We start from the raw sequence: 13,897 nt of genomic DNA on the forward strand, positions 1-13,897 counted from the left end.
GAGCGCTCAGAACTGTAAATCTGCGATCTCCTCTCACAAGCAGTTTATGCTACTAGGAAACGCTTGTTTCCCCAGTTGTAACACTAGCTTTTTTTCTCACGGTTTGCCTCTGTTTAGCGTCAGTTTACTGCAGGCTTTCAAAGTTAGATTATGGCGAGTTCTAGCTCTTCCCAGTCAGTGCAAGCGGCCGACAGGAACGAGAATAAAGTGGCGGACGTAAGGCAGAATAAAAAGCGCGCCGTGGTGATCTTTTGGGAAGTAATATGATTGAAAATAATGTAGTATACATGTTTTTAGCTGTGAAAATGGAAATGTTTGTTGAGTGACGGGAAGACCGCCGCCACAGTGCATGTCAGCCGTACGCTCCGTTGATTTTAGCCTTATTTTCAGTGCTTATTGTACAAATACGGATTCCTAACTACCTTTACGTTGTAGTATAAAGTTTACTGTGACAGAATGAGGCTGTGGTAGAGGGGAAACCGGGTTGCTGGAGGTGTGAAAGTGAAGATTTGGTTACCCAACTTTGCAAGTCTCCACAAGTCCTTGGGTAGTCCACGAAGGCTCAACACCTGTCTCTGGAGAAAGCTGAATGTAAGTACTATCTGCCATACCAAGTATAATGTTCTAGGGTTAATCTCTGATTTTTGGCGAATATTTTCCTACAGGTACTCAGACCGCGATACAACCCCGCCACTCGGGGGGGATTGACTGTAAACAGCCGCGTTTTAGGGGTTAAGACCCAAATCACACCAATAAGGCACATAAAAGACTGAAATAAATGCAAAAGAAGAATAAAATGAAGTTTTTGAGGTAGGTTCATACAATATTCAACATTCTGGGTACTTACAAGTCCCTGGTTCCTGGACTGGTAGTTATGGACCCTAACCTAGCCTAACTCAGAAAAACACCTTCCTACTGCACATGCATAGCACCTAAGACACAGCATGTTCACACCAATAAGGGACATAAAAGAGTGAAATGAGGTGTTTGAGGTAAGTATAGTATGGAAAATACAGTAGAGTACAGTATGAAACATTCTGCCTACTTACAGCAACTCCATGGCCATCTCGATGAATAACCACCTCCTCTCGGACTCTGACAGTAAGAAGGATTTCCTGAAGCACTTGCAGTACACTGTTCATGAAGTCTTGCACTGAACTTAGTCATTCGCACTCAGAAGTCCGTTCTCTTCGCAGTGTGCACTGTTGTGTAACTTATGCTCCATTGTAACTTAATAAGTGTTGCACTCTGCACTTTAACTTTTTCCTCTCTTATAACCATTTTCTAAAGCAAAAACACACGTCTATTTACGTTAAATTTAGTTCAAAAATTGTCTTTTCACTCACAACTGTAAATCCTTAACACAATGCACTGTTTTTTTCACTGCACAACACTGTAAATTCCCTTGTGGTCTAGTGGAGAAGTTCTTGGCGTCTATTCACTGTCAGAGTCCGAGAGTATCACTGGCAGGTGACCTAGGGGTGCGTCGCTGGGTCGTGGTGATGGCGTACCCACTGCAGACGACTCTGAAGACAGATGCAAACTCACATCGAGCGGTGACTCCACCGTGGCTGATGTGCTGGGCTGTGGCTCGGAGCATGAGGGCCTGTCTTGGGGAGGCAACGGAGTGGAGCCAGGGCTGGGCACAGCGGGGGTCACGGGCCTGAAAAAACTGTCAATCGTTGATTGACACAAGGAACGACGATTCTGATGATTGATGATGCGCTGCCTGAAAGCATGCACTTCCTCCACAAGTCCCAAGGGCCCCATCTCCCTGTCGCAGTCCAGGTGTTCTGGGTAGTCGAGAACGAACTCTAGTTGTTCCCGGAGTGCGCTCAGCTTGGGGATGGCTGGAGTTGTGTCATGCTGAGAGGAGTCCGCATCATCGTCGCTGTCCTTGTTGGAATCTTCAAGCTGGGTACTGACACCTGCAACTGAAGATGCAATCTTGATATCAGACAAGTTCTGGTACCCAGGATCGCCCTCGTCGTCATCCAACCACTCACGAACATCGTCCACATCAACATCGTCGCCATGCATACGTAGACGTGCATGGAAGTCATCCACGTCAATACCTAGGAAATCGTACTCCACATCCGTTCTGAGAAGCAGACGAGACCAACCATTTTCTAGAGTCTTGACAGGAACTTCCATGCACTGGCCCAGTTGTAGATTGCAGACTTAATGTTGTAGCGGCGAAGGTTTTCCAAAGTCTGCTGGCCTCGAGTGTCCTGTCCCTCCCTGCGCTCGTCCTCGTCCTCGAGAACAACCATCACCTCCTCCAGGAACTTCTGTCGGTATAGGCGCTTTGTTGCCACGATCACTCCTTGGTCCATTGGTTGGATGAGAGCAGTCGTATTAGGTGACAGAAACATGCACCTAATCCGGCCATTCTCAGCCACCAAGTCCTTGTCGCACGGGTGGGCAGGTGCATTGTCGAGGAGAAGGAGGGCCTTTACCTGGTCGCGCGGGATTCCCAGTGTCTCCGTCTGGTAATGTATGACCCCCTTGACGAAGTGGCAGTGGAACCAGTCTCTGAAGATCTGGGCTGTAAACCATGCCTTCAAAGAATGGTACCAGACGACAGGAAGGACATCCATCACCCCACGAAGACACCGAGGCTGCTTTGCACGGCCAACAATAACGGGCTTAAGCTGGTGCATGCCGTTAGCATTGGCACAACACAAAGCAGATATCCGTTCCTTGGAGAGCTTGCGGCCAGGTACACGCTTCTCCGTCTCCTCGGCTAGAGTGTTCGTTGGCAAAGAGCAATAGATTAAACCAGTTTCGTCACCGTTGTAGACTTGATCGAGAGTGAGGCCCTCCCTGTCGATCAAGCCCTTCACCTTGTGCCGAAACTCGTCAACTCCATCCTTGTTAGTGTCCAAAGCTTCACCATGAGCTTTACGGTTGGTAAGGCCATGCCGTAACTTGAACGCGAAGAGCCAACCCTCGGATGCCTTGAAGTGTAGGGTGTCGTGAAGCCTGGCAAACTTCTCAGCAGCAGCTTTCAGCTCTGTACCACGTACCAGCACGTTGCTGTCGATACCAAATCAACGTGGAGTGGTCGACTTCAGCAAACTTGGGAGTAAACATCACCTTCCTCTCCACGTTGCGTTTGCTTCTCGACGAGAAGTCAGCCGTGTACTGCATGAGTTTGTCTCGGTATCTCTTAATATCTAACAAAGTATATCGGGTCAGGTTGAACTCGTGGAGGATGCGGGAAGAAAACCACCCTGCATCTACTTTCTTCAATATCTCCCTCTTCTTCTCCAGAGTCAACACCACTCTCTTCCGCTTCTCAGGCGGTTGGGCCATCATCACACACACGAAGGAGTGGCACGAGAGCAGCAGGAGTGCCTGCAGCAGGTAAGGCACCACCACAAAAGCGAGCACGTGGGCAGCCATGACGATGAGCGTGCACTTGCGACGAGAGACAGGCGGAAAGTGGGGAGGATGCAGGGGCGCTCTAGCGGACGTCGGAGGAATGACGTGCAACAACAAAGCTGTCCCGCGCCCCACGTGCCAAGTTCAAATTATGGGCGGGAAAAATTCATTTTTTTTTCCCCCCGATTTTTTCGCGATTTTCGGACCATTTTGGGAATATTGGATCCCGGGATGATTATGTCCTGTTAGTGGGGATGTTTGGATATTGGGCGTTCGGATATTAGAGGGATTACTACTTTAAACGTACTCACATTTTCCAATTCCTCACCATCCAACCTCGCTGTACATTCACTGACTTCACTTCTCTCAAAGACCAGCACTTTACTCTTCCCTACATTCACCTTTAGATTCCGTTTCTTACACACACTCCCGACCTCATTCTCGAAGCCTTGCAGCTCCCCTTCGTCTTCACTCAACAACACAGTATCATCTGCAAGCAACAGTACAGGGAGTTTCCAAACACTACCCTCTCTCACCAGGGTCACTCCAACATCCACTACCCAACCTTGTACCTCTTTTATTACCCCATCCATGTACAGATTGAACAGCCATGGAGACATGACACATCCCTGTTTCAACCCAACCTTCAAAGAGAAAAATTCTCTCAGTTCACCATCCACACGCATTGCAGCCTTAGCACCATCATACATACTCTTCACAGCATTCAACAACTTCCCATCTACTCCATATATTCTTAATACTTTCCACAATCCTTGTCTATCCACCCTGTCATATGCTTTCTCCAAATCCATGAAAGCCGCATGGGTCACTTACTAGATTTCCACTGGGGGACTGTAACGGTGAAATGGAAGAGGTGGTAGTGAAGTTAGATTTGAATGAATTAAGGGTGGACCAGAATATTTTGTTATCATTTGGGTTGTTTAGTAGTTTGTTACCTTGTCTGTTAAGAAAGTTTATTTAGAAAGATTGATAATAGTTTTGGCATAGTTTCTGACATTTTTATAATAGTTAAAGACTTATTTAGTTTTGGTCTTTGTATAAGTGTTATAGGCTATTGTTTTATGTTCTGTCACTCTAGTACAATTGTGGTCAAACCATTTAGGCAATTTGCATCTTTTTCTGTAACTGTAATGGGAATGAATGTTCCCATGCCGACTTTAATGAAATCCTGTATGTGGCCCAGTGTGGAGTTTGCATCTTGAGAGAAAAAGGAGGTCCAAGGAACATCCATGAAATAATTTTGGAGATCCTCCCAGTCTGCCCTGTCGTAGTGCCATTTAGTCACCACAGCAGGTTCAGAGCAGAAGGGTGTGGTATGCGTTGAAATGGTGGCTTGTATCAAACAATGATCCGAGGATCCGAGGGGGGACTTCATTTCGACATTATAATTATTTGAATTGGTTGTTAGAAACAAGTTCAGTAGGTAGGGATACCACGCCATTGTGTCATTGACTTACAGGCTGTTATCCTCGACCTGTTTTATGTAATGGAATGTATATCTGTCAGTAGTTATTTATGTAAGGTTATTAGCCAAAAAATATTAGTTTCATTGTAGAATTTACCCATTTTCCATCATTTTTGATGGGAAACTTTTGTGATTGTATGGTACCTGCAACTTATGATTTTTTTTTTTTTTTTTTCCCCCTGCCGTTCGACCATTTACACACATCAGTACAGTTTTTTTTAACATTTTCCATAACACATACATGTATTTTATTGTAAAATTTACATGCAGAACCACATAATTTTACATGACAAACAATTTTTTTTTTGTTCAGTAATTGGTCACTCTCATCTTAAATACCAGGACCAACTTGCCTAGCCCCAGGCTCCTATGTTCCTCAGGAGCAACATGGGACTGGATGGTAAATGAAAAATGTAAATGAAGAAAAAACATTATCCATCCATCCATCCATCCATCATCCAATCCTACGTTGCCCCATGAAGAGTGTAGGAGCCTGGGGCTAGGCAGTTGGTCCAGACATTTAAGATGAGAGTGACCTGCCTCACTCATCCCTGAGTGGCATTACGTGAGCAATAAACCCCAACCACCCCTTGGATATAAAGCTTCACCGGCTCAATCCAATTGGAGCGTAATAATTACCCACTAAACCACCAGGCGCCAAAATTTGGTTATATGGTTACCATCCAGCATAGTAAATGGTTTCCTGGTGTACAGGAAACCATTTGGCTCGTCACTCAGTGTACAGCCACCCACAGGCAAAAGGAAGAGGAAAGAATGAAGGAAAGAAAGACAGAAGTGGGTGCGTAAAGTCACCCGTAGGCAAAAGGATGAGGAAAGACTGAAGGAAAGAAAGACAGAAGAGAATGGAAGGAAAGAAGGATGGAAGAGATGACTGCTCTCGGGTGTCTGCCCTGTCATCTCTTCCATCCTTCTTTCCTTCCATTCTCTTCTGTCTTTCTTTCGTTCAGTCTTTCCTCATCCTTCTGCCTACGAGTGACTTTACGCACCCACTTCTGTCTTTCTTTCCTTCATTCTTTCCTCTTCCTTCTGCCTGTGGGTGGCTGTACACTGAGTGACAAGCCAAATGGTTTCCTGTACACCAGGAAACCATTTACTACGCTGGGTGATAACCATATAACCAAATTTTGGCGCCTAGTGGTTTAGTGGGTAATTATTTGCTCCAATTGGATTGAGCCGGTGAAGCTTTACATCCAAGGGGTGGTTGGGGTTTATTGCTCACATAATGCCACTCAGGGATGAGTGAAGCTGGTCACTCTCATCTTAAATGTCAGGACCAACTACCTAGCCCCAGGCTCCTACGCTTTTCATGGGGCAACATAGGATTGGATGATGGATGGATGGATGGATAATGTTTTTTCTTCATTTATATTTTTCATTTATCATCCAGTCCCATGTTGCTCCATGAGGAACGTAGGAGCCAGGGGCTAAGCAAGTTGGTCCTGGCATTTAAGATGAGAGTGACCAGCCTCATTTATCCCTGAGTGGCGTTTTTTTTTTTTTTTTTTTTTTTTTTTTTTTGGTTGACTTTACACTCCCTCTTCTTTCTTTCATTCCTTCATTCTTTCCTCTCCCTTCTGCCTGTGGGTGACTCTACACTGAATGACAAGCCAAATGGTTTCCTGTACACCAGGAAACCATTTACTACACTGGGTGGTAACCATATAACCAAATTTTGGCGCCTGGTGGTTTAGTGGGTAATTATTGTGCTCCAGTCGGATTGAACCGGTGAAGATTTATGTCCAAGGGGTGATTGGGGTTTATTGCTCATGTAATGCCACTCAGGGATGAGTGAGGCTGGTCACTCTCATCTTAAATGTCAGGACCAACTGCCTAGCCCCGGGCTTCCACACTCCTCATGGGGCAACGTAGGATTGGATTGGATTGGATTTTTTTTTTTTTTTTTTTTTTTTTTTTTTTTTTTAGTGTCCGACTCTGGGCAAAGGCTTCAGGGCCTATTTCTTGGGGGCAGTGGCCTATCCCAAGGCCCAGTAGTCCTCCTACACCTCCACATGTCACCACTTAGGCGCTAACACCCACCGTCCATATTGAATACATGCTAGGGCTGTCTCATACAGGACTGGTGTACTGGTATTAGCAGGGGTATTTTTACGGCATATCGGCAGGTCATCTGGTAGATCAGGAAAGTCTGCATTTAGGAAATTCAAATCCTTAAACTGTTCCCTGCCCCAACCAGGATTCGATCCTGGGTCCATTAGGACTGCAGGCCGCCTCTCTACCGATGTGAGCAACAGACCCCAACCAGCCCCTGGATATAAACCTCCGAGGCTCAATCCGACTGGAGCGCCTTAATTACCCACTAAACCACCACGCACCATAATTTGGTTATATGGTTACCACCCAGCAGAGTAAATGGTTTCCTTGTGTACAGGAAACCATTTGGCATGTCACTCAGTGTAGAGTCGCCCACAGACAGAAGAAAGAGGAAAGAATGAAGGAAAGAAAGACAGAAGAGGAAGGAAGGAACAGAGGAAAGGGCAGTCACCCAAGAGCAGCACTACATCGAGTGAGTGGATGGAGAGCGCCCCCACCTGCCACTATAAAATGTTTGTCTTATTGACTGATGTACTTATACAGTGAATTGATATACAGTATTTTTATCTTGCATGCAAATGTAATTTTTTTCCCATTTTTTTATGCACACTCACACCGCTCATTTCACGCTTGGGCACATGTTTTATATTGATTTGGGTTATTTTTGTAAGGTTATGTGGCATAAAATAGGTATATGCCAAAATTTTCCTATTTTCGTTCAGACTTGATGGATAACTATTATGATATTTGGCGGTCGATCATGTAACCATTAAGCCTATGGGACAGAGATTGGCATTTTCGGGTGTGTAAATTCTAGCTCTTCCAGTCAGCAAGAGAAAATTTTACTTTGGCGAAAGTTGAAAAATCGATGCCTTTGTGCGGCTGGGGTGACAGTCAGGTCTGGAGATTTACGGACTCTAGGGGTTAATGTAATGTAAACGTATGACACTTTTGGTCTAGAAATCTTGTTCAAGAAAATATCCTTCTAATATAAGGGTGCATTATCCATTAAAGAGTATAATATTGCATATAATGTGGTTATTGAATGAGGACAAGCATGTTGTTTACATACTGTAAAACCTCTTTTAGTCAGAAATATGGTTAAGTGGGCAAGGCAAAAAAATTTTGATGTAAAACATAATCTTAAATTTTGAAAAAATATAAAAAAATAAGTTGGAAAAAGTAATCTTGAGTTGGCAGTGTGCCGTCTGTTGGAGATCCAAACTCAGCGAGACATCAAACCACTATGATGCAACACTTGTCTTGCTCTAACATGAAGTTGGGAAATAAGTCAGGAAGTTGAGTCCCTGCACCAGTCCTGCTCCCACCACCGTACGTTACACATCTCTGACTCGCCTGCTCGTGATTGTGACAAAGTGTTGCATACTTTTTAAGTGTTTTAAATGTTTATTGTGCATCAGGAAAGGAAAAGAAGTGGATGAAATTAAAGACTGAGCCTTCAAGATAAGCTCAAAGTCTTATCAAGAGTGGACGCAGGGGCCTTCATGTGCTCGGTATGCACCAAGTTTGATATCAAATCAAGCATTGTGTACTTGTGCCTGAGGTCAGAAAATAATGTACAGAAGTGATCATGAGCCTCCTGACACCTCTGTATCTTACCACAAGGCCATCCCTACACTTTGATTACACCCTATTCTTGTCTGCAAACATGGTAAGTGCTTTTTTGGTGGGGGGGGGGGGCAGGCTGCAGCCACAAGTCGGCAGTTCAGTTAAGTTAGCAAGGCTTCTTCCCCTGTTGTGGTCACTGAAAAGGGTTTAACTGTATTTATTTGTTTATTTACATATTTTATTTTTAATATTTGAATTAACTAATTAGGTCACCTATGCATAGACAAAGCACTGTGCTAGATATCCTAAGCACCATTTGTACCACTAATTTTCTTATGGTCAGAACAGCTTTGATATTCAATCTGAGCTAATTCTAACCAGTTTTAATTAGTTGAGAGAGAATAATGAGACCCTCAGAGCATCAGTTGAGATTCTGATTCACACATGCAGAAAGCACTAGACATCCTGCATCAGGTATTGAAGTGGTTGAAGGGCTGTTGGGTGGCGACACTACTAGTAGTAGTAGTAGTTTTAATAGTAGTAATGGTAGTAGTAGTAGTAGTAGTCATAGTAGTAGTAGTCATAGTAGTAGTAGTACAGTAGAGTTGGTCTGTCAAGTCCAGCAGACCCAATAACCTCAGGTATGCAATTGCCTCTGCGGGGCTGCCCCATACAGTGAATCAATGCTTCCTTGTGGTGGTTGGTACCTCACCACAGCAGATTTTGTGGAGAAGTGTGAAAGTTTGGTTCCTGGATGCATGCCACATTTTCATCCCTGCATCCAGTTAGCAGGGACACCATAATACTGTAGACTTCACGTCACCCTATTTCGTTATGTGGTCACTACTACACCACCCAGCATTGTATATGGCTTCTTGGATCACAGGAAATCATGAGGCTTGTCACTTGGTGTAGGGTAACCAAAAGAAGAAATAGGCAACACTGCATCAAGTGTGTGGATGATGGTCACCACCAGTTGGTGGTGACCATCATCCATCAGACAACACTAGTACTGTACAGGACCATCATCTACTCATGCATCACACATCACTAGTACTGTACTGTACAGCCATGCCTTGCTATTCAGTGATTGTGCGTCATGTGCAAATCCATCACGTTGCGATTTACAGTCAACCCCCACTATTCGTGAGATCATTGTTTGCGGGTTCACATATTTGCGGATTTTCCTTGGAAATTATTCCAAGATATTTCCTTCCTTTCCCACAGCATCAGCTGTTTCTAGTGGTTCATAAATGATTTTATTTGCATGTTTTTCTGGGAGAAATACTGTCCTATACAGTTAAACTATGCAGTTACCCTGTATAGGTATGTGCTGTTCAGCACATGGCAAACTCTCATCATCGCATGGGGAGTACAGCGCACTGTACCCAGAAGTGCTTGTATCTCATCCTGTACTGTCTTTTTAGGAAGTATTATTATGCCATAAAATGCATTTACAGGTGTTATAGTGGGTTTGTCGGTAATAAGAATTGCTAAAACATTGAAATCAGTGACTTCTCCGGTAGGGTTGGGCTATTCGCAAAATTCAGCATTTGCGGGATGTTCTAGTACATAACCCCAATGAATAGAAGGACTTTACTGTATCATATACAGTTGGAGTCCATTATACGAACATCCTCTTAGCCATTTATCACATACAGGTGGGTTCCGTTATACAAGCATCTGCTACATGAGGAACCAGTGATACGAGAATAGGCAATTTAGACCCAGATTTGGTGATTTTAACACTAAAATCCAATGTTGTGAGAAAATTATTTGGCGTGAGTGGACAATTCGAAGCTCACCATTACCCACCATAGACTCAGCAGAGCCATGATGTAGAGGTGTGTGGGAGGAGCTTGCAAACCCCTCCTGTCAGCCTCCTGCCCTCCCTCTCCTTGCAATCCCCACTTTGCTTGCCAGCCCCAGAGAGGGTGGAAAGACTTAGGGTGGCTCAACCAGAGCCCATGCTACTTTACTAGCAAATTATGTACTTTATTCATGCTATTTCCTCCATCCATTTGCTTCCATAACCATGATTATGCATTATACTAGGGTATAGGGTAATATTATAGGTGTGTATAAGGTGTTTGTAAAATTTCTTCCATAAAATTACCTGCACCTGGATTGGTGGGGGTCACTTAACCCAATTTTTCCCACAAGTTATGTACCCATTATATGAGTTTCCCCACCTGAGCAGCCCTCCAGTAACCTATCCCACTCGTATAATGGGATCTGCCTGTAGTGAGGTTGATATAACATGGGTTCACTGGGGATGGGGTATAACATGGGTTCATTGAGGATAAGGAGGAGGGCCTTTGACCACGTAACCTGAAATTGCCAAAAATATTACCCTTCTGTGCTTGCCCATGGTGTCCTCAGTAGTACCACACTTTTCACCAGGGGTAGCTGCCTTGCCAGACATGATTTCCAAATCACAAGTTGCAGTATTTCACACAAAACATTGAGTACATCATTTAATATCTCACACTGCACTATTTGTTGCGCACTGTTATTTGATGATAGCAGTGGTGTTTTGATAGCCTTGCACGAACAAAATGGAATGAAAGGGAGACCATCACAGTGCATGTAAACACTGGGCTGCCATCTCAGCTCAAACAGCTGGCTGTTGGCTTGCATGGGAGACACCGTGTATGGATGGGATTGTCGTATGCAGCCACCAATATTACCATATAAGTGAATTTCGCCGTCGTTGTGGCAAAACCAGGTATAATTTTTAGTTCAGAGTTCTAGTGATTTATCACATAATGAGTAAATGTATGGTGAGGTCTGACTTTATTCTTTTTCTTCAAATACAGAGCAGTTTTATTTAGCTGAGTGAGTCGTAGGACCCTGAGATTGTTCATTGAGATAGAACACCCCTCTCCCCATGCACAGAAAGCACTGGACATCCTAAACCCGGTAATGAAGCGGTTGAAGGGCCGGCGTGTGACATTCCAGACTGGTGACCCAGGACCCCTGGCTCTGATTGCTTGGATCTACAGCCATATAGGCAATAAGGACAGGAGTAACAAGTACATTGCTCAGTAAGTAAAATTGTGGTGTGTACACATCTGTGTTACCCTCTTCATCATTATCATCATCATCATCATCATCCATAATCTCCTCCTCCTCCTTCTCCTGCTGTTGCTGCTGCTGCTGCTGCTGCTGCTCGAGATTCACATTGCTAACACGTGCAAATCAAATTCTAAAGAATTTTAGTTACATTAGAAAGAAAAATGTTATGACTACATCAATAGGTCCTCTAAAAGCATACAATGGCAAACACACAGAAAATGAGGTCGAAATGGCAAACATTCTTAATGATTACTTTGCGTCTGTTTCTACAGTTGAAAACACCACCAGAAACCTACTGCTACCCACAAACCAAGCAAATAGCACAGTCCTTAGTAACTGTGCTGTCCATAATAACGATATCCTTTCAGCCATAAATAGTACGAGCTTAAACAAAACCCCTGGCCCTGATAAAATATTACCGAGAATTCTCAGAGAAGCAAAAAATGAGTTACTGCTGCCACTCTCTATCTTATTCAATAAATTGTTAAGTACTGGGAAAGTTCCATGTGAATGGAAACTAGCAAATGTAACACCAATTTTCAAAAAAGGGAAATGAGTCACACCCAGGGAATTACAGACCAATCAGTTTAACATCAGTAGTGTGCAAGTTAATGGAAAAAATCATAAGAGATAAAATAGTTAATTATCTAGAAGAAAATAATATAATTAAAGACTCGCAGCATGGATTCAGACATCGTCATTCATGCTTAACTAACTTACTGGACTTCATCCATGATGTTTTCAAATCATACGATGACTCAAGAGCAGTAGGTATAATTTACCTCAACTTTCAGAAAGCATTTGACACTGTCCCTCACAAGCATCTCATGAGCAAAATAGAAGCACATGGAATAAAAGGAAATACGCAGAAATGGTTACAAGACTGGCTTTCAGACCGAAAACAGCGAGTTGTGATAAACGGAAAGAAATTCAAATGGCATAATGTGATCAGCAGTGTTCCCCAAGGCTCAGTACTTGGACCGATACTTTTTATTATCTATATAAATGATATTAATGAGGGTCTAAATTGTAAAGTATCCATATTTGCAGATGATACTAAAATAACCAGTAAAGTAACTTCAAAATTACAGTGGCAGCAGTTACAAAATGACCTTAATATTTTAGCAAGCTGGGTAGAAAAATGGCAAATGAAATTCAACACAGAAAAATGTAAAGTACTTCATATTGGAAGTAACAACGTCCATGCAAATTACAAAATGAACAATATCCAGTTATCATGTACAGACAATGAAAAGGATCTTGGTGTGATAATATCAAATGACCTAAAACCAAGTAAGCAGTGCACCGAGGCAGTTAAAATTGCAAACAAGCTGGTGGGTTTATTGGAAGAACTTTCGAGTTTAAATCGGAAAAAGTCATACAGTAATCCCCCCAATATCTGATGTAATAGAGCCAAAGGCACGTCCGGAAAGTGGTCCTGTCCAGATAGTGGGCCCCAGCCTCCTGGACTTGTACTTATGGACCCTAACTCAGAAAAACACCTATACAACTCCCTCTGGACATGCATAGCACCTATTTAAAACCCAAATCACATCAATAAGGGACATACAAGACTGAAATAAATGCAAAAGAACCAGAGAATGAGGTTTTAGAGGTGAGTTTATGCAATATTAAAGATTCTGGGTACTTACAACAAGTCCCTGGCTCCTGGACTGGTTTCAACCACCAGTTTGCACTCCACAGTTAATCCATTGCGCTCTAAATTCTAATTTCTTAACACTGTAAATTCTCGTGTGTTCTGGCGGCGAGGTATTGCAGTTTATTCACTGTTTTTTAACAAAAAACGAGAACATGTGGCTGGCATTGCGATAAACATGTGCTCTCGATCGGAGTTAGGCTGTGACTGTTGATGATGGGGTAACAGAGTTGCCAGATCGCAATGGCCACATTACCAAACTCCTCAGTTTTCATTACCAAATTTAACTTTTCATTACCAAATTCGTAAAGCTAGCATCTATTCTTCACTAATTATATATACAAGTGGAAATACATGTAATCACTCTTCTTATAATTAACAGCATGTTGATTATTATCACGCTATATAAACTACAAAATAAATCAGAGAGAGCAAACAATCCACCATCTCCATCCTGTGTATCCTCATACATGTGAAAAATCCGTTTGGTATGTATTATTCTGATTCAATACCAAACGAATTTTTCATTACCAAATTGGCCCACATTTGGTAATGAAAAATACCAAATGGCAACCCTGACAGGGGAGGGGGAGGGGGGAGGAAGGAAGGGGTGAAGGGTCCATGGTGTAATAGCAGTTCAGCGCCGC

General features: G+C 43.2%; 1 protein-coding gene across 1 annotated transcript in view; it reads left to right on the forward strand.

Annotated features, from left to right (window-relative positions):
- Window positions 1–13,897, forward strand: part of LOC145398758 (lanC-like protein 2) — a 170,043-nt gene that overhangs the window by 42,918 nt on the left and 113,228 nt on the right. Inside the window, exon 4 of the mRNA XM_080271565.1 lies at window positions 11,414–11,562. Coding sequence (XP_080127691.1) covers window positions 11,414–11,562 — 149 coding nt within the window. The remainder of the gene's footprint in view (window positions 1–11,413; window positions 11,563–13,897) is intronic.

This window comes from Coenobita brevimanus, chromosome 46 (genome assembly GCF_032717465.1).
Source record: "Coenobita brevimanus isolate Jiangsu-jjx chromosome 46, ASM3271746v2, whole genome shotgun sequence".
NCBI classification, from domain to species: domain Eukaryota; kingdom Metazoa; phylum Arthropoda; class Malacostraca; order Decapoda; family Coenobitidae; genus Coenobita; species Coenobita brevimanus.